The sequence below is a fragment of the Prionailurus bengalensis genome, chromosome A2 (assembly GCF_016509475.1).
Source record: "Prionailurus bengalensis isolate Pbe53 chromosome A2, Fcat_Pben_1.1_paternal_pri, whole genome shotgun sequence".
NCBI classification, from domain to species: Eukaryota; Metazoa; Chordata; class Mammalia; order Carnivora; family Felidae; genus Prionailurus; species Prionailurus bengalensis.
The window spans coordinates 46,998,569-47,024,027 of NC_057348.1; the positions used below are offsets into that span (position 1 = coordinate 46,998,569).

At 46.0% G+C, this 25,459-nt stretch overlaps 1 protein-coding gene across 1 annotated transcript in view; it reads left to right on the top strand.

Annotated features, from left to right (window-relative positions):
* EDEM1 (ER degradation enhancing alpha-mannosidase like protein 1) overlaps positions 1 to 16,081 on the top strand; it is a 29,623-nt gene extending 13,542 nt beyond the window's left edge. The window contains exons 6-12 of the mRNA XM_043587989.1: positions 2,017 to 2,191; positions 3,787 to 3,907; positions 4,408 to 4,578; positions 6,422 to 6,495; positions 7,344 to 7,440; positions 9,557 to 9,760; positions 12,274 to 16,081. Coding sequence (XP_043443924.1) covers positions 2,017 to 2,191; positions 3,787 to 3,907; positions 4,408 to 4,578; positions 6,422 to 6,495; positions 7,344 to 7,440; positions 9,557 to 9,760; positions 12,274 to 12,363 — 932 coding nt within the window. The 3' untranslated portion in view covers positions 12,364 to 16,081. The remainder of the gene's footprint in view (positions 1 to 2,016; positions 2,192 to 3,786; positions 3,908 to 4,407; positions 4,579 to 6,421; positions 6,496 to 7,343; positions 7,441 to 9,556; positions 9,761 to 12,273) is intronic.
* Positions 16,082 to 25,459: the final 9,378 nt, after the last annotated feature.

The following is a 25,459-nucleotide window of genomic DNA, read 5'->3' on the forward strand; positions in this document are numbered from 1 at the left end:
GCTCAGGTCATGATCTTAAAGGCTGGGGAGTTTGAGTTCCACTTTGGGTTCCTTGCTGACAGTGTGGAGCCTGCTCGGGGTTCGTTCTCTTTCTCTCTCTCCCCTTCTCCTTCCCCCCTCCCTTCCCCCACTCATGCTCGCATTTGTGCATGCACACACTCTCAAAATAAGTAAATAAACTTAAAAAAAAATTATTATCGGGGTGCCTGGCTGACTTAGTAGAGTGTGTGACTCGATCTCAAGGTTGTAGGTTTGAGCCCCACGTTTGGTGTAGAGATTATTTAACAATAAAATCTTTAAAAAAATTATTATGGAACGTTTCAAACATGCAGTCATAGGGAGAAAGTGTAATGAATTATAATTACCTATGGACTCATCATTCATTCTCAGTAAGTAATAGTTCTTGCTAATTCAATATTTTATTTTAAACTGTCTTATACTGAGAAAATTTTTTTGTGTCATTGAGAAGTAACTTGATTGCTTCTCCTAGAGCCATGCAATGTCATTCCAAGAGCACTACTTTTTATTTTTATTTATTCCCCCAACCTTTTTAAAATTTTAGTTAGTTAACATGCAGTGCAATATTGCTTTTAGGAGTAGAATTCAGTGAGTCATCACTTACATAGAACACCCTGTGCTCATCTTAAGTGCCCTCCTTAGTGTCCATCGCCCAATTAGCCCATCCCTTACCTACTTCCGTGCAGCAATCCTCAGTTGGTTCTCTGTATTTAAGAGTCTCTTGTGGTTTGTCTCCCTCTCTTTTCTCCCTGCCCTTGCCATATGTTCATCTGTTTTGTTTCTTGAATTCCACTATGAGTGAAATCATATGGTATTTGTCTTTCTCTGACTGATTTATTTCACTTAGCATAATATAGTCTCCCTCTCTCTCTCTCTCTCTCTCTCTCTGTATATATGTATATGTGTATGTGTATATATATATACACATACACATACCACATCTTCTTTATCCATTTATCAGTCAGTGGACATTTGGTCTCTCTCCATAATTTGGCTATTGCTGATAGTGCTCCTATAAACATCGGGGTGCATGTATCCCTTTGAAGGAGCATTTTTGTATCCTTTGGGTAAATACCTAATAAGAGCACTCCTTTTTATAATGATTTTTTAAAAATAATCTCTATGCCTAGCTTGGGGATTGAACTCATGATCCCGAGGTCAAGAGTTGCACGCTTCACTGACTGAGCCAGCGAGGTGCCCTAAAAGTGATTTTTGATTATTCCTTAAGTTCTGAAATGTATTTATGAATTTGTTGTATTTAACAACAATGGTAGAAATAAAGTTGCCCAAATTGTCACCCCACCACCAGATGATTGGCCGGTGTCAGCACAAATTGTCACCTTTTAAATTTCCCATAGGTTCTTTCAGCCTGGCATTTGTAAGGTTTATATACCTTCAACTTAAAATATAAATAAACATTTTATTCTGTCACATTTGGCAGTTCAGGTGTTTTCAAATTGTTGCCTTGTGTTTATAGCTACTGTCTTTAAAATCTACATCTAGTTCATTAACTCTTCCTGTGTTGGACACTTGGATTCTTTCTGTTTTTTCTTTATTTTCCCCCATTTTACAGATAATGTAAATCATACAATTCATAATTCTTGAAAACAACATAATACTTTTATTTAAAAACATTTTTTTTTCATTAAGGATAAATTCCCAGGAATGGCAGTACTGAGTCAAAGGCTTTGAACACTCATTTGGTATTTGAAATGCACTGTTAATCTGGAAAGGCAAAATGACAAACTTATTTTTCTTTTGCCTTCAGTGTTTTCCCCATTTTTGTGCCAGTGTTTAAACACTGTATTTTCAGAAAGATCTCCTGGCTGCCTGTGCCGCTGCTGGGACCAATAAAACTGTGAGGGCCACATGTTCATCCCTTCCCTTTTCTGCCAAGGACGAGGGTGTTGAAGCACATGGGGCTGGAGGAAAAGGGCACCCTGGAGAGGGAGCTGCCCCAGGATAATTAGGCCCCGTGGGCTTCGTTTGTTTTTGCAGGCAACGTGGTGAACATTCAGACGGGCCACTGGGTCGGAAAGCAGAGCGGCTTGGGTGCTGGACTGGACTCCTTCTATGAATACCTCTTGAAGTCTTACATTCTCTTTGGAGAAAAAGAAGACCTAGAAATGTTTAATGCTGCATATCGGAGTATTCAGAACTACTTAAGAAGAGGGTGTGTGTCCCTGACATCTGTTCTCTTGCTCTATGAAACAAATAGAATGCATTCAGAAACTCCCCTACTTTTCTCAGCATGAATTTACGGGGTCTTTTGGTCTCTGCCTCAGTCATGCACTTCCTGGCTGTTGGTCAGACATTCGAGGGTGAAGACCTGTGTTGGCTTTCTACTGTGCCATAATAATTACCCCGGAACTTAGTGGCTTAGAACAATAAACATTAGCCCACACAGTTTCTGAGGGTCTGGAAGCCAAGAGCCACGGGGCGGATCCGGGGTCTCACAAGATTGTCATCTGGCTATTGGCAGGGACTGTAGCCATGTCAAGGATTCGTCGGGGCTGGAGGACCCACTTCTGGGCTCACTCTGGTGGTTAGCAGGCTTCCATTCCTCACTGGCTGTTGGCTCACAGCTCCTTGCCACATGGACCTCTTTGTAGACAGGTCTATGGCAGCTGGCTTCCCCCAGAGTGAGTGATCTGAGAGAGAAAGACCCAAAGTGTGCTTTCATGACCTAATTTTGGAATGACAAACCAACACTTCCATCCAGCTCTGTAGGTCCTATAGACCAACTCTCATACAGTGTGGGAGGGAACCTTTGTGACTGCCAGGGGTTGGGGATCTTTGGGGCCATTGTGGAAACTGGCTGCCACAGGGAGTGACATTATGCCTGTGTTTCACTGTGGCTCTAATTGCAGATAGAGCTGTAATACAGGACAATTACTGAGTTATTTTGGTTCTTTTACTTTCCAAAGAATTGTTAGGATTGGTCTTTATCCCTAACGAGAGAAAGGACAATTATGAGCCCCCCTTCCCCCACCCCTGTTTGTTTCAAACACCATTATTTGCTACTATCCAGTTGTACAATCAGGAGGGCGGAAGAGAAGTGCTGTTTGAAGCTTCTACCCCGGGCTTCTACCCCGATGTCACCTCACTCCCTTAGGTCTTTCTTTGTATGCTTTTGTATATTAAGTGTCCAGTGCAAGTGATAGCTACTGGGTTTGTGCATGCTAGGATTTTCTTAGACCCATAAGAAAGCTGTTGTAGGAATGCATAAGCTGTTGTAGGAATGCATTACGTGAGTGCTGTGTTTTAGTAAGAGGCCACTTTGCCAGGGTTCAGTCCTTTTTGCTTTTTGAAGTCCCAAACCAAATTGAGAAATAATCCGTGAGTATCTTGCTCTGATGTGATCTTCCAGGCCGCTGGTGTAGGACCTCATTAGAGAAGAGACTCTTCGTGTGTGTGTAGAAGTAACTAGGCCTCCCACTCAGGTCAAATCCAACAAAGACCCATGCCGTATGCCACATTACGTGGTGGTATTCTTAAGCCTGAATATCAAGTGCTTTCTGCAATATAGAGTGAAATCCCTGGTAAGTTACACTGGCTGACTTTGGAACTTCTTTTCTATGGCACCTGTTACTTTCTGCTAGATCCTGGTATGGACAGGTAGAGGCAGTTGATTCCCAAAGGTTTAAAGAATGAGGTAGGGGAACATGTTAACGTTGATTCCATTTGAGGTAAAGGCTGCTGGAGTAGGGCTGGAGCTCTGTCAGCAATCTCTCTTTTCACCTTTGACCGCTCTGCTTGGGTCACCAGTCGGGAAGCCTGTAACGAAGGAGAAGGAGACCCCCCGCTCTACGTCAATGTGAACATGTTCAGTGGGCAGCTGATGAACACTTGGATCGACTCGCTACAGGCTTTCTTCCCCGGCTTGCAGGTGTGTTGCGAGGAAAAAGCAATCATTTTTTCTTTCTTTCTTTTATTCTTTTCTTTTTATTCTGTTCTTTTTATGATACCAGAGCATTCTCTGGCTCCTCCGGATTTGGGAGCTTATTAGCACAATATGTCTTGATTATTCTGTTTGTGAGATTAGTCCCCAGAATGTTGAACAGAGCCACAGGAAGCAAGCACAAACCATGGTAAAAAAGTAACCGTATGTGATTTTTGGATCATCTGTCTCTTAATTGTTTATTCTTTGTTCATTGGTACAGTTAACCTGCTGTCCTGTGCAGTTCACATCAGTTTGGTGTTGATGGTCACATAGGGAGGGCATCCTTTTCTCTGGGCTGCTACTTTCGGGTTGGTTTAGTCTCCACCTGTGTTTGTAGGACAGATGAGAACTGGTGGGCAGAGGGAGAGCCCAGGCAGGGCCTCTGTGTTCTGCCTTGCCACGCTGAGAAAAGCGTCTTAGCCTAGTGACCTGTGTCTGCTCCTCAGGTTCTGATAGGAGACGTGGAAGATGCCATCTGCCTCCATGCCTTTTACTACGCCATATGGAAACGCTACGGGGCCCTCCCTGAGAGGTATAACTGGCAGCTACAGGCCCCTGACGTGCTCTTCTACCCGCTGAGACCGGAGTTAGTGGAATCTACATATCTACTGTACCAGGTACTAGGCTTTGTTGACCAGTAGTTTGTGTTTAAATGCTAGCAGGACTCGTAGCAGTTGGGTTTTAGCACACATTTACTTATTGGTGGAGAATTGTGCTCTTCATAGTGACTCTGATACAGCTACTGCCTGACCGTGGGCTTGTCAGTGTTCCACGTGGTCATGGTCCCACAGGACAGAGAAGGCATCTGCGGCCACACGTGTCGTTGAGTCTAACCTTCTGCAAAGCTGAGCATGCCCGTACCGTGGGACTTTTCTCTCACGCCCTCAAACATTAGAGAGGATTTAGTACTCGGTGTTTACCGGATCTGTTTGGCCAGATAACTCTTTTTTGGGCTACAGTTCTGTACTCATGCACGGTGGAACCCTGGTCTGTGTAATAATTATTCAGACAAAAGGAATTCTTTTTCTTGGTAAAGGGAATCCTCTGGGATTCATCTGAATGCCTATTTTTGTTTAACGCTTAAAAAAAAGTATAGCATTCATTTTTCCATGCAATTCAGTGCCAGAGGGAATGTCACTTTAACTGTGAGGTCTGCCCTGCAGGCTGAGGCAGGTATTTGTCTGTCTGTGCACACGGAGCATCTGCACGTGTTCACAGGTCCTGCAGCTTTCTACAGAGACGGCCTTCAGTGCACTTCAGTAGACCTGTAATACATGCCCACGGTGGGCAAGCCCTCACAAGAAGATACTTAGTTTCATGACTTCTGAGAGTAGGATTAAGACTCTGGTTTAGATTTATTAAAATAATAATAATAATAATGCTAAAGGCTTGCCCTTTGCTTCTAGATGAAAAAAGGGAGAAATGCTATGAACCTGGTCATAGTCCTTGAGTGTAAAGAGAGCCCTCGTGAGTTTTAGATGACCTCTCAGACAAGGAAGAGATAGCCTCTGAGCTGGCTTCTCTGAGCTGGGTGGGCGGTCAGGCTGCACGTGCTGTGAGGAAGTCATGCCTCGAACGGCTCGAGTCCTCCTCCTAAGCTGCCTGAGTCCTCCCCCTAAGCTTAGGTCTGTTGCCTCTGGGTTTACACCTCTTGATTTCTGTCCTTGCGTCTTTCCTGTTTTCAGCTTCTTCCTTGCATTGCCTGTTCTCTCAGAATCCACAGAAATGTCCGGCTTCGTGTCCCTGCCTTCTGAGCCATCTCCCTGTCCTCCCCTTACGCGCAGCCTGCTACCTTACTAGCGGTTTGCATTTGCTGCTGCAGGTTGGCACTGGGCACGACTTAAAGGCGATCCCTAACTTTTAAACTGTCTGTGGGGTACAGGTCTCATCTTCTCAGAGAATTGTTTTCCTAAAGAAACCATCTGCAAGCATGTGACAGCAGAGTAAGGACCCCCAGGGACTAGGTTCTCAGGGCAGCTGGAGAGCAAAGTGTGGGGGCCTCCTGTGTGAAAGCCTTCTTGTTCCTGTTAGCTTTTCCCGGGAAGGCCCTAAGTGGATTGGGGGCAAGATCCTGCTTCCCTGGGCCTGCATCTTAAGTTGCTAGAGAGTTCTGAGGCAAGATAGAATTAGATTGGTTCTCCCATGTGGTACTGTCCGTGAGGCATTATTTCTGATCACGACGGGGATCAGGGGCGCCCAAGCAGGGTATTGGTCTGCCCTCAGACAGATTGTCTTAGCCCTGGTTAAGGTGAAACACATTGTAGATGCACTTTGACGTGAGCAATGGAACACCTTAGTCCTGTTACATTTGCGACCCTTCCAGATAAAGTGAGCTGGGCGCTGCACCTGCTTTCGGCCAGTGACTCACCTGCTCGGGAGATTCCTGCAGTCGCTGTGATGTTTGTTGATGGCATGTTTTCCAGGCCCTTGCTGGATCACATTCTCTCATGTTCTCTCTAGGCAACCAAGAATCCCTTCTACCTCCATGTAGGAATGGATATCCTGCAGAGTCTGGAAAAGTACACAAAAGTCAAGTTAGTTTTCTAAGTTCCTTCCTTTTTTCTGGCCCTTTTGATTTATTTTCAGTCGTTTTGGGGAAATATTCCACTTTGCACTTTAATTTATAAAACAGGTCAGTACTGTTAATTCTGTAGGGAAATTGCCTACTGTTTGTGTGGCAGGACTGGTCCATTATAATGGGAATTACTTTTTATTACCTTTTTTTTTCCCCCGTAAGGTTCCAGCAGACTATGTATGTTCTTTTTAGTAATTTATTTTCCCTAGTTATACAAATACATGTGCTAAAAAGTTTAGGGAGTACAGAAAACATGGAGGTAGAATATTATCACTGTATTCTCCACGTGCAGATAACCACAGTCCACATTTAAGTGTATATACTTTTTTATATATTTATATGCATAATGTGTTTATGTGTGTGTATATAAAAAATCTCTATATTTCAGTTTTGTGACCTGCCTTTTCACCTAGCAGTATAAGTATTTTCTTACAAAATAGTATTTTAGACTGTCCAATGATAAGTCAGTTCTACAGGTACTGGGACAAAAAAATTTCGTTCAGTCCTAAATTTGCTGCCTGTCATTTTCTTGGTGTCACATTAAGCACTTGGCATGTCCCATCCACCACCCCCACTCTCTCTTCCCCCTACACCTAACCTGATGATTTAGCAGCCAAGCCACATTTTAATGAATTTGCAAATAATTTCTGGGCTAAAAAAAGGATACCTCTTCAACCTAACCTAATTTGCTTTTCGTATGGCATTTGATAATTTGGTTGATTACTCCAAATTACTATTTTTGGTTTTCAAATCAATAAGCAAGTAGGAAGGAGCAGAGGCAGGACTAACTGGAAAATTGTTTTGTAGGTGTGGGTATGCTACGTTGCATCACGTCATAGATAAATCCAAAGAGGACCGGATGGAGAGCTTCTTTCTCAGCGAGACCTGTAAATACTTGTACTTGGTATGTGTGTTACAGGGTTATAACCAAGAAATGTTTTTTTTTTTTTTTAATGTTTATTTATTTATTTTGAAAGAGAGAGAGAGAGCAGGGGAGGGGCAGAGAGAGCAGGAGAGAGAGAATCCCAAACAAGCCCCGTGCTGCCAGTGCAGAGCCCGAAATCAAGAGTCTGGGGCTTAACCCTAGGTGCCCCAAGCCAGGAAATGTTGATCACTGCTTGGAGCAAGCATTCATTCAGAGTTCTGTCCAAGCACATACTCCCTGGGCACTGCTTCGGGCTGCACATGTGCTGGCCTGGCGACACAGTACTGTGCACACAAGAGCATATTGCCGTCCTCCACCCTGGTTTCTAACGCTGTGGTGCTTGGGATAGGTTCCCACGAGGACGAGAGCAGTGTCTGTAGCTCTTAACGTCTCTCGATGTGTGTGAGTTTGGCTGAGACCCCCAGCCCGGCTGGCTGTCTGTCCACACACACATACTCTCGTGTGTGTGGAGAGCGACAGAATCATGGGCCCTGGAAGAAACCTTGAAGGGGTCATCTTGTCAGCGTTCATTCTTCCCCTCACGGGAGCTGCTGTCTTCATGGAGAGGCAGGTGTGACTTGCCTGGATTTTCGGGGTGACTGCATGGCGGAGCAGAGGCTTCAGGCCCGGTCCTGACTCCTTCTTCAGTGCTCTTCCCCCTTCCCTGCTCTCCTTCTGCTCACACGCATGGTGGTGGTGTGTGTGGGTACCTACCTACTGTCCTGCCTTGTCTGCCACTCTACTCACTGTGGCTGCATACCAAAGGCTGCTTCCTCAGGGCACAGAGTGTCAGGGTCCCCGTTGGGGAAACAGTGAGGGGGCTGAGATTCAAAGGTAATCGAGCAGTGGTGATAGGCTGTGTTATTGAGGCCGCTGGTTCCCAGGCCTTGGGGCCAGCTGGATCAGAATCACCCTGGGGCCCTTGTTAAAATTACAGCCCTGTTGAATCAGAATCTTTACATTTTAGATTCAGAAGCGGCTCAAGAATCTGTAATTTTGACAAGTAGCTTGTGATTCTGCACAAAGCCAGGGTTTGGAACTTCCAGTCTAATCTGGTGTGACTTCACAGAAGACTGCAGAAGGGGCGTGTCCACCAGCAGGCCACATGGCCCATGGCATGATGGCTGTCCTGCTGTCAGACCCCCGTGGGGGCCTAGGTCTCCCTGTCAGAGCACGCCTTGGACTTGGAGCCAGGCTGGCCGCTGCAGGCTGATGGGAGCCCTGCACGCATCCCTGTCCAGCATCCATTGGTGCATGGGGTGTGCACCAGAGTGAGTGAGGGAGATCCCCTAGGCCATTCTAGAGGAAAGAGCTCAGGGTCTGGGGCCAGAAAACCTAGGCCTACCGCATTCTTCCTTAGCTGTGGAAACAGACCAGCCATGCTGAGTCTTTCCTTATCTGTAGAATACTTCAGGTGACTGTAAGGTTTCTTACGTCACCGAGATTCCTGTTCTGAGCATTGGCTCATTTAGCATTTAGTGGACACCTGCCTTCTCCACCCACCGACCTGTCCCCTCTTCGGTTAGGTGTTCTTTCTGGACACTCCTGCTGCACGCCTCCTGTTGAAGGAGGGCACTGCCCTGTGTGCCTCTGTCCTCAGGGTCTGGCCCGTGTTCGGACAGGAAGCAATGGGATGGTGGTACAGGGTCAGGCTCTGTGCCAGACCCTGGGATAGGGTGAAGGCGTGTGCGTCCTCCCTTCCAGCATTTTCCAGTTAGGGCCTAGGTGTGTGTGAGGTGGGTGGTGGTTCTAGAATTCCAGTGTCAGAACTCTCAGGGGAGCCTTGGAGGGGAGATCATCCTGAGAGCTTTTATAGACTATGCAAGTTTGGGTCTCAGCCCTCAGATTTCTCAGTCTTTAGGTCTGAGCAGGGTGGGATGGGATGGGAGACATTCAGGCATTTGGGTTTAAACAAAACTGGTGATTCTGTTTGCAGCCAGAATTGGGAACCACCTTTTCACCCATTTGTTGCTGAAAAGCCTGAGGACCCAGCAAATTCTGCTCCCTGAATAGTCTGGGACACTGTCTCTGGAGTTAGTTCCCAAAGTGCTACAGTTACATTTCTTTTCTTTTCTTTTTTTTCCTTTCCCACCAGCTATTTGATGAGGAGAATCCAGTCCACAAATCTGGAACCAAATACATGTTTACAACTGAGGGACACATTGTATCTGTGGACAAACATCTTCGGGAATCACCCTGGAAGGAATTCTTTTCTGAAGACGGAGGGCAGGACCAAGAGGGAAAGTCTGTGCACAGGCCTAAATCTCCTGAGTTAAAAGTCATCAATTCCAGCTCCAATGTAAGTGGCTTTCTCCAGCGGTGGTTTCTGTGCGGAAGAGGAGAAAATAATACAAATTGGTCATTTAGAGTCCCGGACAGAAGATTGGTGGCACACTGAGACTGGGTCGTCTGAGAAGAGTTTCACGAAAGACCCTTAACGTAGATAGTGTAGATAGCATCAGGGCGCAGGGAACCATGGGAGCACTGCCTCATTGTCCTAGCTGCAGGGGCTCGTGGCTCCAGGAACCGGGGTGGGGAGAGGCGTGCTGGAGGGGGCAGTCTCCTGGCAGAAGCCATATTCCGAGCTGGCCTCAGTGACCTTGCAGGAAGGGAGCCAGCGGAGTAAACACTGACCATTGTGCTTCCTTCTAATCTGCTGGAGCCCCTCGTTGGCTGCGCGCACCAGAAGGCAGAGGCCACTGCAACCTTTCGACCTCTGGGTATAATCTGCCAGCTTGGCCTCTGGCACCAGAGCAGGATGGGGAAGGAGAGTGATTTGGAAGGACAAAAGGAAGAGATCCAGCCAAATCACTGAGCAGCAGGGGAGGGAAAAAACGCAGTCATCAGTCATCCTGATTTTTAGTGAAATGCTCTTTGAGGTGCAGAAGAACCCAGTTTCGTTTAAAGCAGGGTTTCACTAAGCATGCCTCCCTCCATCATCCTGGTAAGTACTGGGAAAGATTTGGAAATGAGTCCTGGAGTTTCTGGTAGGAGTCCTAGGTTAGTTGTGTTGGTTTGAAGCAAATAGGATGGTTTGTAAGCGAGGATGCGGAAAGAGGCATCAGTCGAAATACCAAACCACGTTACCCCACGGTGCAGTGGATGCCACCTGTCTTCCCAGAAACAGCCTCTATTGTCAAGATTCCTACCACCCAGCCCCACACTGCCTTGGTGAGGGACACCCCTTCATCCCAGGCTCCTTAATGGTCCTGCTGAAGGTCTTTACCATCAGTCTGTGAACTATGTGGACAGACCAGCACAGAAGTGAGGCCCCCAAATCTCCATAAGGCTGTGGAGTGTAGATTAGGTGAATATGGGCCTAATTGAGAAGGAAAGGGGAGCAGGAGAGTTAGGAGGACAGAGATATTAATAAGTCACCTTTTGCATGTAATGCATACCGTTGCCCAGGCCCCTTTTCCAGGTGGTCGTGTGGGTGAATTTCTCACAGCAGCCTTGTGAGGTTAGGTGCTTGGTATCCCCACTCGACAAGTGGAGAAAGGGAGGCACAGAGAGATTCAGGTTGCGAGGTGGAGGCAGGAGATGGACTGGAAGGATACTCATCTGTTGGCGCATCCCAGGGGCCCCAGTGGGCTCCCCGCCCCGGGTGTTTGTCACTAAGGCACCGCGTGCGTGAAGTGCTGGTGAAACAGAGGAGCTAATCTCCCAGGGAAGATAAAAATAGGCTTCATCATGGAGGCTGCTTTTCAGAAGTTCCTAGAAGGGTGAGGAGAAGCTTCCCAGGAAGGGGTGTTCAGGCAGCAGGAATATCACCTACAGATGCCTGGCTGGGGAGGTTTGGGACCCACTGAAGGGCCTGCCGGCCTTGATCTCACGAGGATGGGGAGTAGGGCATGGGGGAGTCAAGTTCAGAGCAGTGAGTGGGAGTGTGTGTCTTTGGGGACAAGTGTGTAATGAATGGATGTTTGCAGACAAATGTGTTTGGTTTACAGACTCGCACCTCATTTGAGGGGGTAAAAAGCTCTCTCAAGCATTTAGGTTTTAGCTGTGGATCCGAGAACCATAAACTCAGAAAAACCACCCACAGCTGACTCTTGAACAACGCAGGTCTGAACTGCATTCAGGTGTTTTTTGATAAATACGGTGCAGTCCTGCAAGTGTATTTTCTCTTCCTTATGGTTTTCCTAGTAACATTTTCTATCCTGTAGCTTATTTTAATGTAAGAATGGAGTATGTAATACACACAACATGCAAAATTCGTGTTCATTGACTGTTGTTACCGGTAAGGCTTCCAGTCAACCGTGGGCTGTCGGTTAGTAGGGAAGCAGAAGTTACATGTGGGTTTTTGACCGCTCTGGGGGCCGTGCCCCAAGCCCTGCAATGTTCAAGGGCCAGTTGTGTTTTCAAATAGCCGAGGTGTTTTCTGAAATTCTGGGTGGATTAAATGAAGGCCCCAAGGGGATGAACTTTTCGTCCCAGTCACTCTGCCCTTGGGCACATGTCCTTTAGCTGCCCTGAGTCTCCATTTCTTCACTCGGGAAGACATTAAATTATATCAGTGGTCCTCACCTGGCGTGGTTTTCTCCTCACAGAGGAGGTTTTCTCCTCTGTTCAATGGAACAGAGTCTGGAGACAATCTTGGTTTTCACACTAGGGGAGCAGGGGCTCGGGGGCGTCTAGCGGGAGACAGCAGGGACGCTGCTAACCATCCTGCGGCGCACAAGATGGCCCCCATGACAACGGTGTGCAGATTGACAAACCCTGGTTTAGGTCATCCACCTGCGTTTCCTGGGCAATTAATACCTGGATTTTTAATTCCAAGTTGACAGTTTTCCTCTTCTGTTTTCTTCCTAGTGCAATCGTGTTCCTGACGAGAGGAGATACTCCCTGCCCTTAAAGAGCATCTACATGAGACAGATTGACCAGATGGTTGGCCTGATTTGAGGTGCTCTCCTCCGTGTGGCCGCATCGGAAACCGGACATAAACAGCTGAACCCAGGCCATGCCGAGATATGTTCTGAAGTGGAAGTGGGTGGCAGTCTGGCCGTCCATGACGGTGTTGGCATTTCCGGATGGCTCCGCACACACGTCTAGCAGAATCGTGCATACGCTATGTTTCTCTTCTGTTCAATAAAACGCCCTGTTTTTCTTAAGGATATAATTGGAAGTAAGAAGGTACACAGAAGTTGGCTTCCTATGACATGCTAATTTCCTAAGCACAGTGTGGATGGGGCATCTTTGGATGGATCTTCCTAGCCTCACACTTTGGAATCCAACGAGTGTGTTCCCGTCTCCGGCACTTGTGACTGCAGTATTGCTACCTCTCTGTTAGAGGACTGTGAACGAAATTTCCGTGCAAAGGGCCTGAGGTTCATCCCTATTTATTGCATTTTGTTATCCTTTCTGTCTCTCACTAGATAATTGGACTCTCCCTCCACCTATGATTTGGGATCACATGGGGGAAAACCCCCAAGTTATTCATTTGCATCCCCAGTAATCTTCACAGTGTTACGAGTTAATTGCTTATGAATAACTTTGACCTGAATTTCAAAAGGCAGTCTCTTAAGTTGTCACAAGGCTAGATCTTTTGGATGGTGTATTACATTTATTTTGAACTTACCTGAGGAGCTCCTGTAGTTCTATAACCAGGTGCCTTTTAGGGGGAGAGAAATACCTAAGAATGTCTGAGCTTCCCTCTGTGTTGTATATACTAACCAAGGATTCTCAGTTCTGACCGTGTTTGGGTTAGAATTGTGTTTTGTTTTTGTTTTCTGTGTCTAGTGCCAATTAGCTAAGTCAGGGAGGAAGAAATGATCAGATGACTCTCTGGCCCCCTTGAGCCGTTTCTCTGTGTAACACAGGTGTTAGATTAGTGCCTTATTCGATTTTGGTGGGGGCTGCTGGTCGTCACAGCTGCTGGCACGCTTGTAACAGGCTTGTTTTGTATTGCCACATGGTGGGACCACAGTGAAAGGGGGATGGGATGAGTATTACGAAGACTGGAAAATTCTTGGCCGGTCCTTGACTTTCAGCCTGATATTTTTAAGCAAACCTACATTAGGAGGAAGTTGTGCTCAAACGCCTTCTTTGTTGTTGTTTTCTTAGCCAGAACAGAAGTATCTGTCTTTGAACTTACACTGAATACTCATACGAAGCAGAGGTGGATTTGAACCCTCAGCCTGGCTTCGTGTAACATCTGAGGTTGAAATGAACCCCAGTAGAAAGGCTGGGAAGTCTCTTGAACACCTCCACCCTCACCTGTCATGTTGTGCACCTGTCCCTGCTTGCACACTTCCAACGATTTCTCGTTCATCTTTTTAAAACTAGAAGTGTACTCTAAGCCATTGCATATCAATCAAAGGGAAAGATTTTATTCCTTCTTGAAAATTTAAGTGTTACTGTTTTTTTTTTTTTTTAAGACAGAATTCAGTTCTTGGAGATTTTTAAAAAAAGGATTTTTCAGTAATAAATGTGTCACCTCTACCTTTTAAATATTTACTATGCAAATTGTTTTAAAGTAAACACAATCAAATGCTTCTGTCTTACCATTTTTCTTCTTTTCAGAGGCATTCTCTTTATCGACCTTGTCTTATCTACTGAATAGAAAATTTTCTTTGAGAATATATTTTAATTGTTTTCTTTGACTTAGTCAAATCAAAATGCCACATTTACAGACACATGTGCACACAGGCCCGAGCGTCCCTGTAGCTCTTCTCCAGGCACATTGACGTGGGACTATAAATGGCCCATTTGGGAGGATGGGGCACATCAGGGAGGAAAGTGGGTCCTCCATGCATCTGCCCTCTCTCGTGGCCTTGCTGGGTTCCCTCTCCAGCTTCTGTGACAACATTGATGTGTGGCATTCTGACATCACCCTCTCCTCCAGGCCCTTAACCTGTCACCTGCTCTGGTGTTGCAGCCCCCTCGTGCTCAGGAGTGGGGATGTGTGCCTGAGTGCTGCTGATGTACCCCAGGGGCTGGAGGCAGCCCGGGAGGTGTCTTGCACGGAGTCAAGACCCTCTTGCCTTTTGGGCACTGCCTTGTACCAGTTGGCGAGCCTGAGGGTGAGCGACATACTGTGGACTCATCCTGGTGGTTGAGCTCAGAGACTGCCCGGTCCAGAGTGATGCTGCCTAGTCCGTGCTCTGTGGGGCTACATGGAGATGAGCGCCTAGTGCCAGCCACGAAACGAAGGTTCTTTTAGCCAACTTCAAAACTTGCTCGTGTTCTGGTTGGAGATCAGAATGTCCACAGCTTTGTTACATCTTGCAGGGCTTTTGCTGTGTCTTTTATTCTGTGTCGCAGGATATGGGGTAGGGAAAGGCGGAGGGGGGAGTGCTTTGCCCCAGGACTGCCCTGATTCTGAATGGATGCCATCCTTTGGAACGGCCGTGGGCCTGCATCAACCTCAAGTTCCCCTGTGTAGCCAGGGTCTAGAGTCTGCTCTGGTCGACGTGAGGAAGATGGTCTTAACAGAACTGCTGTAGAAAGCTGCCTTGTAGTTAGGCTGGGTGGAGTCTGAATCGCCTCCCACAAAGTTCTAAATCGGTACAGGGCAGGCTCAGTGTGACAGGGAACTCTCATTTCCTGAGGAGTAGGTGACGAAGGAAGTCTGGCTTACAGTTGCGCTGGCTTTTGTGAAGAACCAGCTTCCATTTGCACATCCGTCCTGCCGTTAGTTCCACCGGAACTTGGTCTGTGCCATTGAATCCCAGGTTCTCAGGCCGTCCCGGATTGTTGCTGTTCATGCACCAAGGTGGTGTCTGTGCAGGTGAATTTTAGAGGAGGGTCTGTATACAATCTGAGGGCCTGAACCTGTTTCCCTCACCTTCTGTCCCCTCCCCGACCAAAGAAAGCCTCTTAGCTATTTTCTTAGCTCAGTTTACTGAATGATTGCAGACAGTCATCCTTTGCTTTGGATCTTGTGGAATTAGCATCAGACATCCTTTTCTTCTTTCTGGAGGGCTCCGGGGTCTTTCTCTTTTGACACTTTCAAACTGAATGGTGAAAAGGTAGGGTGCATGATTGCTCTAACCAGAGTGCCTGAGCAGGGACTTCTGAAGAAAATCTTGGTCTTTCCTTTTCCGTTGCCAGACATCCAGCTCCTTCTCTAGTGCCTGTTCCCTGCAGGGCAGGGACCCTTGTGAAAGAGAGAGGGTGGGCTGGCTGGGTTGTGTGTCCCCAGGTTTTGCAGGGCTCAGGGTTCTGTTCCTGCTTGAGTTTGGACGTGACTCCGGGAAAATGTACCTGTGGACCTTCCTGATTCCTTACCCCCTTTCCTTCTTTCTGAGAGGCAGAGAAATACTATTTTTTAAAAGGTATTTTGTTTTAGGTTTAAATAGCAAAACACAAGCTGCATTTTTATTTATTATGCACAAGAAAGGTAAATCTGTTTTTACAAAAAAATCTGGAGTTGGAAACTCTGGGAAAACCAATTAAAACATACACATGCTTCTCTCTCTGTAATGTGCAATATGCTCTGCAACTATAGATGATATTTTATGTTTAATCTGTAAATAAGAAATGTATTTAAATTAAGAGGGAGCTTTTTGTAAAAGGACCAAATGTTCTTTTATAAATGTACTAAGAAATATCTTGTTCTTAGAAATTTATTAGGATTTTTATGAATAATTTTTATTAAAAGATTCTTTTTTTTTTTGAATTGTCTTTTTGTTTCTCCTTTATAAACTCACATGTACACATTACATGCAGGACAAACCAGGGGGAAAACCCTTTAAAAGGAAACCATAAAGCCAGATGATAAAAACTTTATTCTGTGTGTTTTTTGTTTTTCACAGCTGAGCCCTGACTAATACCACTCTGTTTTTGTCTGTCACATGTTCCATTTACCTGTCCTTCCCATGTGGGCGAGAGCCACACGTAATGATTTTTGTCCTGTCTCTGCCCTCCTCTCTGCATTAGCCTCCTTTGTCCCAGCCACTGACCTGTTCTCAGTTCTCATTGCCATTTATCTGAGTCTTTCTACCTTCTGGAACCAAGTCTCTGTTATCTTAAGGCAATTCATTCCTGCTGGCCTCCTACAGGTTAAGGTGGGGTAATGGCACATGCGGTCAATGTGGGGGCAGCGGTCTGTGGGAGGCATGAGCCAGGAGGGTTTCAGCAGGACGGCCCCCATCCCTGCAGCTACCTGAGTCGCGATGCGCTGGTTCTGCCCTGTGCTACCTTGGTGTCCCGCCTTTGTGGCTGGGCAATTCTGACGGTGCTTTTAAAAACCTCTGCGTTGTAACAAGGAGAAGAAGCACCTTGCTGATATTAAAGCACACCGCCTTCGTACGCGTTGGTGGTGGTTGTGTCTTTGAAGTCTCTTGGGTTTGTCACCCTCTTGACAAGGCCAGGTGGGGCCCCTATGCCAAAGGTGCAGCTGAATGGCCTTGATGGTGGAAGCACCCGTGCCCTTGGTCAGCGGTGGCACGTGGGAGCATCCTGTCTAGACACTGCCGGGGAGCATCAGGGCTGAGAGTGGACTCTGGACCCACGCTGCGGGAGGTGCGGACCTGACTCTGCCGATGAGCCTTGTGCCCGGTTGTACAAGGTCCACAATCTTGCTGGGCCTCAGTGTGCCCATCCGTTATATGGAATGACAACAACAGTCCATATGTACAGGGTGGATTGAGTGGATTCGTATGTGTAGCATGCTTAAGATGGCACCTGGTACCCAGGACGCCCTGCCTGTGCATTTCCTAAGGTTATGGTCGGGTTGGATTTGATACCCAGGAGCAGTTGTAGGATTTTTACCCCAACCCTAAGGAGGGATAAGAACTTGGACTGGCATGAAGAGGACTGGGCCGGAGCCTTGGCCTGTCCTTCTGGATTAGCAGCTTGAGTCAGGGTCTCACACTGTTTACTTGTTTGTAAAACCAGGGGCGCCTGGGTGGCTCAGTCGGTTGAGTGTCCAACTTCAGCTCAGGTCGCGATCTCAAGGTTCATGAGTTGGGAGTCCTGCGTCGGGCTCTGTGCTCACAGCTTGAAGCCTGGAGCCTGCTTTGGATTCTGTCGCTCTCTGCCCCTCCCCCACTCACGCTCTGTCGCTCTCTGTTTCTCCCTCTCTCTGTCTCTCTCTCAAATACAAATAAACATTTTTAAAAAAAACAACAAAAAACCCCAGATTCTAGCACCTTAACTCCTGGTGTTCTTGTGAGAGCAGAATGAGCTACGTTTTAGCAAAGCCTGTTAGGTGCCAGCTGCTAACATACTTATTATATATGTGACTTCTCTCCAAGTTAAAATTTTTTTTTTTTAATTTCATTTTAGAGAGTGTGAGCGGGAGAGAGAGGCAGAGGGAGAGAGAGAATCTTAAGCAGATTCCACACTCAGTGCAGAGGCCAATGTGGGGCTGGATCCCACGACCCTGGGATAGTGACCTGAGCTGAAATCAACAATCAGACGCTCAACCAACTGAGCCACCCAGGGGCCCCAACTTCTCTCAAAGTGTAATCAGGGAAATGTGCTGCTGTTCTGTCCATCGTAGGACGCCAGAATGCAAGGTGCAGGGTGGTTAAGAGAGATGCCTGTGCCCCACACTCCCTGGAGCATTGTGGGCAAGTACCTGGCACATTCTGGCACATCATACAGTCCTTCACGTGTGTGTTTGTGCATGTGTGTCTGTGCACATGCGGCTTAAAACCTACCATATTCAAGCATCACCCGAATCCTGGGAGAGAAATTCTATTATTCTATTTCTACAGTTGAGGACACTAGGCGGTAAGAACCCTACCCTAGGTCACAGTTGAAACACTCTGAACCCGTGACTTCAAGCTCTCTTAAGTAGCAGAATGAATAGCTTGGCTGTAGCCCCAGGATGGAGAGAGGGGGGTCTTTGCGACAGGGAATAGCCTGGGCCATTTCCAGAGGGATGTTGCTCAATCCTTGGTCTGAGAACCCAGTGGCCCCTTCCACAGGGTAGAAGGGAGGAGGTTGGGACAGGGCAGTAAACATGCTTCTGGATTCCGAGGACCCCAGCCTGAGGCACCCAGGCCCTCCCAGCTTCTGGTAATCAAGACCTCTGAGGCTGCTCTGCATTGCACAGATCAGAATGTTCTCTGTACTGGTGGGCATGTGTGAAGGAGGCAATGAGCCTGCCCGCCCTCCAACCAATAGAAAGCCCCTCTGCAAAAAAGATTTGTTACTCAGTTATTACTGTCATTCTCTTAGATAAAATATACCCCATAAAAGCCTTCCACAATTTATCAAATTCACTGTACCTGTTATTTAAAAAAAACAATTTTTTTTTAACTTTATTTATTTTGAGAGATAGAGTGGAGGAGGGGCAGAGAGAGAGGGAGAGAGAGAATCTCAGGCAGGCTCTGTGCTGTCAACGCAGAGCCTGATGTGGGGCTTGAACTCATGAACGGTGAGATCATGAAGCCAAGAGTTCTGAGCTCCTGAAGCCAAGAGTTGGACACTTAGCCAAATGAGCCACCCAGGTGTCCCTCATTGTACCTGTTATTTTTAAATTTAGAGGCACCTTACAGAACTGAAATACTCACAAAGTGCGAGGAAATTAAAAAATATTAACTTCAACACATCTCTGATCATACATTAAAAGAAAGTGTCTTTGTCTTGTTGCCTCCTTTAAATATATTTACGTCAAAACTCCGGAGCTGTAGACTCACCCCCTCAATTTGGAGGAAATATCCACCCTGTAACTTAATTGGCTAAGCAGGTCCTGGTTTTCACACTCTTCTGCCCTTAACAGGCTTATTTGCTGATGGGAAAAGTCCAACTTTATTTTTCTGTCCTAATGAACATGTTAATTAACACGAGAGCCCTCTCGTGTCTGCATTCTAGCACAGAGCAAGGCGGCCTGAAGTTTTGCTGAGTTTGCTGCAGGAACAGAACGAGGCACTTGGGGCTCTGCCGACAAGCCAGGAAGGGAAGAGGCAGAGTGTTTCCTGACAGATATTTCCCAGGGTCCCTTTGGTGCTCCAGAGATTTCTACACACCAGGGCTGTGCACGCAGAGCAGTGAGATTCCAGGTCTTTGAGAGGTGTGCCCTCCGATCAAGTCCGACAGGGATTGTGGGGACTGAGAACTGGTAGGTCACAGGTCAAGCCGTAGCCGAGCCATTTTCCGGTGCGACTACAAATGTGTACTTTGATGTTGTGTATGGTGAGGATTTGGAAATGTCCCTTAAAGGCGGTGGTTGTTAGACGTTAGAGTTCCTTGGAGTGTTTATAGAAACACAGATTGCTGGGCTACCCCCCAGAGTTTCTGACTCAGTAGGTGTGGGGCGGGCTGAGAATTTGCATGTGCCAACCAGTTCCTGGGTGAGCCTGATCGCTGCCAGTGTGGGGACCACAGTTTGAGAATCTCGCTTACCGTTTTTCCTGAAGACACGTGTACCCCTTGGAGAGTCTTCCAGTGCAAAAGACACTCTTAACTTTCCCATGTTTTGTAGGGGGCAATCCAGGTTTTGGAGGGATGTCTTTGAGAAAAATAAGATAAAATTACAAACGCAAAACTAGACATGCAGAAGTAAATATGTATGCAGGATAAAAAAAAATCACAACAAATTTTGAAAAGCTGACAAATACCATAATAGCACGCATTTCATAAAAATGACAATGGTTTCATTAAAATGACCTGATTTACTTCTTTTCCTAATGTTTTTGGGTTATGTACTCTTTGATTATTCTCTATACTTATACTAATCTGTATAGATTTTGTGCCTCACATTTGTATGCCCTTTCCCCAACATATACCCTCAACCGTCTGGTTCTAGAACCTCAGCTTCCTTCCATTCCTTCCAGCAAAGAAGGAATGTAATTGGGTTGTTGGCCTTTCATTGTCTAGCCATGCCAAACCTACGTCTTCAGTAGAAGACAAGTGGTTCTGAGCCAGAAGAGTTTATGTAGAGTTGTAGAAGGGCCATTCCACTACTTTCCTGATTATGTTCTTAAAAAACTAAGATGGCAACAGCTAGCATTCATGTCTTTGTGACAAACATTTTTTTTTAACACTTATTTAATTTTGAGAGACAGAGACAGAGCACGAGTGGAAGAGGGGCAGAAAGTGAGGGAGACACACAATCCAAAGCAGCCTCCACGCGGTCAGCCCAGAGCCTGATGCGGGGCTGGAACCCACCCACCGTGAGATCATGACCTGGGCTGAAGTCGGACGCTTAACTGACCGAGTCACCCTGGTGCCCCGCTAGCATTCATTTCTTAAATTTCATGTTTGTAACATGGCAAGCTTTTCCCATGTATTATCTCATTTAACACTTGACTAAATCAATGAGGGGGCTTCAGTCAAACATTCCGAGAAGTGTAGCATCAGCGCAAGTTCTCTCAGCCAGTGAGTGATAGGGTCAGAATCTGAGCCCAGGATTTGAACATCTGACTGTAGCACCTAAATCTTAACCACTAGCAGCATTATATATGCTCCACCTGGGGTAGTTTGTGTTGGGTCTCTGTAAGGTGATTAACATTGGACAGTGGTTTATAGTCTTTTTAAAGAGCTTATAAAAGTCTTCAAATAAAATATGTAGTGACTGAACTTATAAAACAGATGAAAACAACACCACCACCGCGAACTTGTAGCTTTTGTTAAGTATGGGTGGGAATGGGGACCCTGAACCTCCCATCTCCTCCAACCAGGTCTGTTTTACAAGAACTAGGGTTTCTGTACAAACAGAAACAAACAGAAGCCACTCACACTGCTTTCTTCACTAGTAGGGTTTTTGTTTTTCCGGTTTTAATATTGTCTGTGGTCTTTCACCCATTTGCGGGTTCGAGTCCTGAATCAGCCTCGACCAACAGTCTTGGTTGACTGTCTTTTATTAGTAGGAGGATCTTTCTAAGTTTAAGGGTATGATTTGAATTACCCAACAGTCCTCTCAGCAGTGTATAAGCATGGATTTGTGGGAAGGGGCAAGAGCGAGTTCAAAAAACACAGGCTTCTTGCCATTTAAGTGCCCAAGGAGAAATGCATGATCTTCACTTTACAGGAAAGTAGTATTTCTTTTTTTTTTTTTTTTCAATATATGAAATTTATTGTCAAATTGGTTTCCATACAACACCCAGTGCTCATCCCAAAAGGTGCCCTCCTCAATACCCATCACCCACCCTCCCCTTTCTCCCACCCCCCATCAACCCTCAGTTTGTTCACAGTTTTTAAAATTCTCTTATGTTTTGGCTCTCTCCCACTCTAACCTCTTTTTTTTTTTTTTCTCCTTCCCCTCCCCCATGGGTTCCTGTTAAGTTTCTCAGGATCCACATAAGAGTGAAAACATATGGTATCTGTCTTTCTCTGTATGGCTCATTTCACTTAACATCACACTCTCCAGTTCCATCCACGTTGCTACAAAGGGCCATATTTCATTCTTTCTCATTGCCATGTAGTACTCCATTGTGTATATAAACCACAATTTCTTTATCCATTCATCAGTTGATGGACATTTAGGCTCTTTCCATAATTTGGGTAGGGAAAGTAGTATTTTCATCAGAAATACATGAACTCAAGACTTGTCTACTCTTCAGCGAATTGCATAGCAAAACTATTGCATACCCATGCATTTGGCAAAATTAATGAGACCAGCCCCTGGTAAGGATGTGAGAGATGGGGACATTTCCACACTGCTGGTGGGAATGCAAATTCATGCCTCCACTCGGGGGGGAAGAGCTTGGTATTCCCCAGCACCAGTGAATGGGAACATGCCCTGTATGGCCAGGCTGTGCACTGCACCAACTGGGGCTGCCATGGAGTCACGCTATGGGCTGGCCCCGGCATTGTCACTCCTAAGAGTCATCTTTAGCAGGAGTCAGCAGACTATCGGACCATGGTCCAAATCCGAGCTGCCTCCTGTTTTTGTTTGGTTTTGTATTTTTGAATAAAGTTTTATTGGAACACATTCATGCTCATTTGTTTACATAGGGTCAGCATTTGCTTTTCCTATACAACGGCAGGGTTGAATAGTTGCTAGAGGCCATCTTGTTCACAAAAACCCCCGAATTCACTGGCCATTTGCAGAAAACGTTTGCTGGTATCTAGTCTAGATGATCTCTTGTATGTGAGAAACTGGTGACACTTGTGAGACCATTCATAGCAGCATGGTTTGCCAAAGGCAAAAATGGGAGACACTATCCAAATGTTCATCAAAAGCAGTGACTTGTTCAATGGAAATATTATAGAGCAGAGACACACTTCACAATGGTCCATTTATACACACTTGAAAAGCAACCCAAACTGAATTTATTGCTTAGATGTGTAAACACATGTGGAAAATTATAAAGAAAAACAAGGAATTGATTATCATAGAAGTTAGCCTAGGGGTCATCCTGGTGTGGATGTGATGGTGGAGAGGCACAGAGAGGGGTACTGGCAATGCTCATTCTCATCCTGAGTCCATTTTTAGTGGTATGACTGCTTACTTTCTTTTTCTTTCTTTTTTTTTTTTAAATTTTTTTTTTTCAACGTTTATTTATTTTTGGGACAGAGAGAGACAGAGCATGAACGGGGGAGGGGCAGAGAGAGAAGGAGACACAGAATCGGAAACAGGCTCCAGGCTCTGAGCCATCAGCCCAGAGCCTGACGCGGGGCTCGAACTCACGGACTGTGAGATCGTGACCTGGCTGAAGTCAGACGCTTAACCGACTGCGCCACCCAGGCGCCCCTATTTTTCTTTTTTTATAATTAATTTTATTATTTTGTTATTAAAAAATTTTTTTAAATTTATTTTTGAGACAGAGAGAGAGAGATAGAGTGTGAGTGGGCGAGGGACAGAAAGAGAGGGAGACACAGAATCTGAGGCCAGCACAGAGCCTGTTTCAGGGCGCCAACTCACAAACCGTGAGATTATGACCTAAGCTGAAGTTGGGCACTCAACCAACTGAGCCACCCAGGCGCCCCCAATTTTCTTCTTTATATGGTTCACATGTTTTAGATGCTCTTCGGTGTGCATGTCAAATTTCAAGATAAATGAATTTTAACATTGTATATGAAACTGGTTTTTCAAATTGTGAAAAAGAAGTCATAATTCAGTTTGTCCTGATACAGTGTGAAAAATGGCAAAATGTTCTTCAAAATAGGAAAAAATAAAATCATGTGCTTCATCCAGTGGAGAAATCTATCAAGGATTTTGTGCCCCCTCAGACCTTTTAGGTACACCTATCCTAGCCTTAGTCTTTTTTTTACCTTTCATGGACACAAATGTAGACCAGGGCTTGTCAGTGAGTTAGCAGCTGAGTTTTGAAGAGCAGTCCAGGGGGGAAGGTCTTTCTTCGGAAGTGGTATTTGGGGGTGCCTAGGTGGCTTGGTTGGTTGGGCGTCCGACTCTTGGTTTGGCTCAGGTCATGATATCACGGTTTGTGAGTTCAAGCCCCGCTTTGGGCTCTGTGCTGACTGTATGGAGCCTGTTTGGGATTGTCTCCCTGTTTCTTTGTCTTTCTGCCTCTCCCTGCCTCTCTTACTCTCTTTCCCTCTCTCTATGAAAATAAACTTAAAAAAAAAAAAGCACTATTTGAAGAAAACACAGTAGTATACACCACGTGTCCAGTAAGACTACCGGAACGCCCAATTTCAGAGAGTATTTCTAGAATACCTGCTGTTGACCCACCTGGGTGATTGAGGAGCACAGACTAGGAAGGCTGGCAGTGGACGGGAGAGACACAAGTATTCATGACCTTGCGGAAAGGCTGGCAAGCATGGCCTTGGGTTTTAGGCATGCAGTTTCAAAACCCATCCACACTGAAAACAGGCCATGTCCCTCCGGTGGGCTTCCAAAGATCCTGTGTCATTCAAGCTCTATTAACTGTTGTAGACACCATGACTTCCACAAGAGGCCACTCTTGTTTCACTTTTTCAAAGGGGGCCTTTGAAAAATAGTTTTAGCAACCAGTGGTACAGAAAAAAAAAACAAAAAACACCATTGGCATGTTTTAAACTCAGCGTGCAAAAATGTAATTTCATGGTCTTTTGGAATCTTGCATCGAACTCTTGGTGTGTGCTTGCTAATTGAAACACGAGTAATAGTGACGATGGCAGTGATGGCATCAGATGTCTCTATGGGGTCTTCCTCCAGAGAACAAACTCTTTTGTATGTATTATTCAGGGAAGACTCACAATGCCATATGTCTTGGGGTTCTCGTTTTCTGAGAGCGAGACCAGGTAAATACCACAAGCTGCTTAGTTAGATGGTGATATTTCAGAACCAGGGGTAGGTAAGTAAGAAAAGGGGAAATGTAGAGTTTTTCTTTGGGACGTGCCCCAGGCCTGCCTCGGCAGCCAGGTGGATGGTTTAATTTTCATCTTGTAAGGTTGTTTTTGGCTTGCTGTGAATTTGGGTAGATACAGTTTCTAGAAAAAACTTGGGAGGTTGTGTCTTGGCACCCACAACTGGGAGATTCCCAGATGACAGCTTCCGTAGGCTCTCCTTTATGGTTTTTCACCTTGAGCTTGTACTCTGGATGTGAGGCACTTCTGGGTCCTGTTGAGCCTTCCCTTCTACTAGTTACTGTCCTGCCTTAGGTTTTGGTTGTCCAATCTGGCAGACAGAAAGTGGCAAAGAAAGTCAACTTTGTAGGTTTGAATCTGGACTCTGCTCCTTATTAGCCGGGTGAGTTATTAAGCCTCCGTGAATCTCAGTTTACTCATCTGTAAAATGGAGCAAATTATACCCATCTCACAGGGTTTCATGGGGATATCCTTCCCTTTCTTCCTCCCGCTGCCCTCAGATCAGCTGCCTCTGTGGTTGTGAGCCCTGGTTCAGAGAAGATTCACAGAATGTTCGCTACTAACCTAACTATGTTCTGTAGTCCTTGAAGCAGTGGTTCTAACGTTTAAATGAGAATCTCCTGTTCAATTCTAATACGGCTGGCCAGGCTGGGTCTCTATGGTGATCTCCCTCCTGGAAACGTGGCCAGGTCTGGGCTCTCTGCCACCTCCACCTGTGGTGAGTGGCTGAGCAAACAAGATCATCCTACCCATGCCGGCAGGCATCCAGTCTGTTGAAGGCCTGGATGGAACAAAAAGGCAGAGAGAGGGCAAATTTGCTGTCTGCTGAGCTGGGATGTCCATGCCCTCC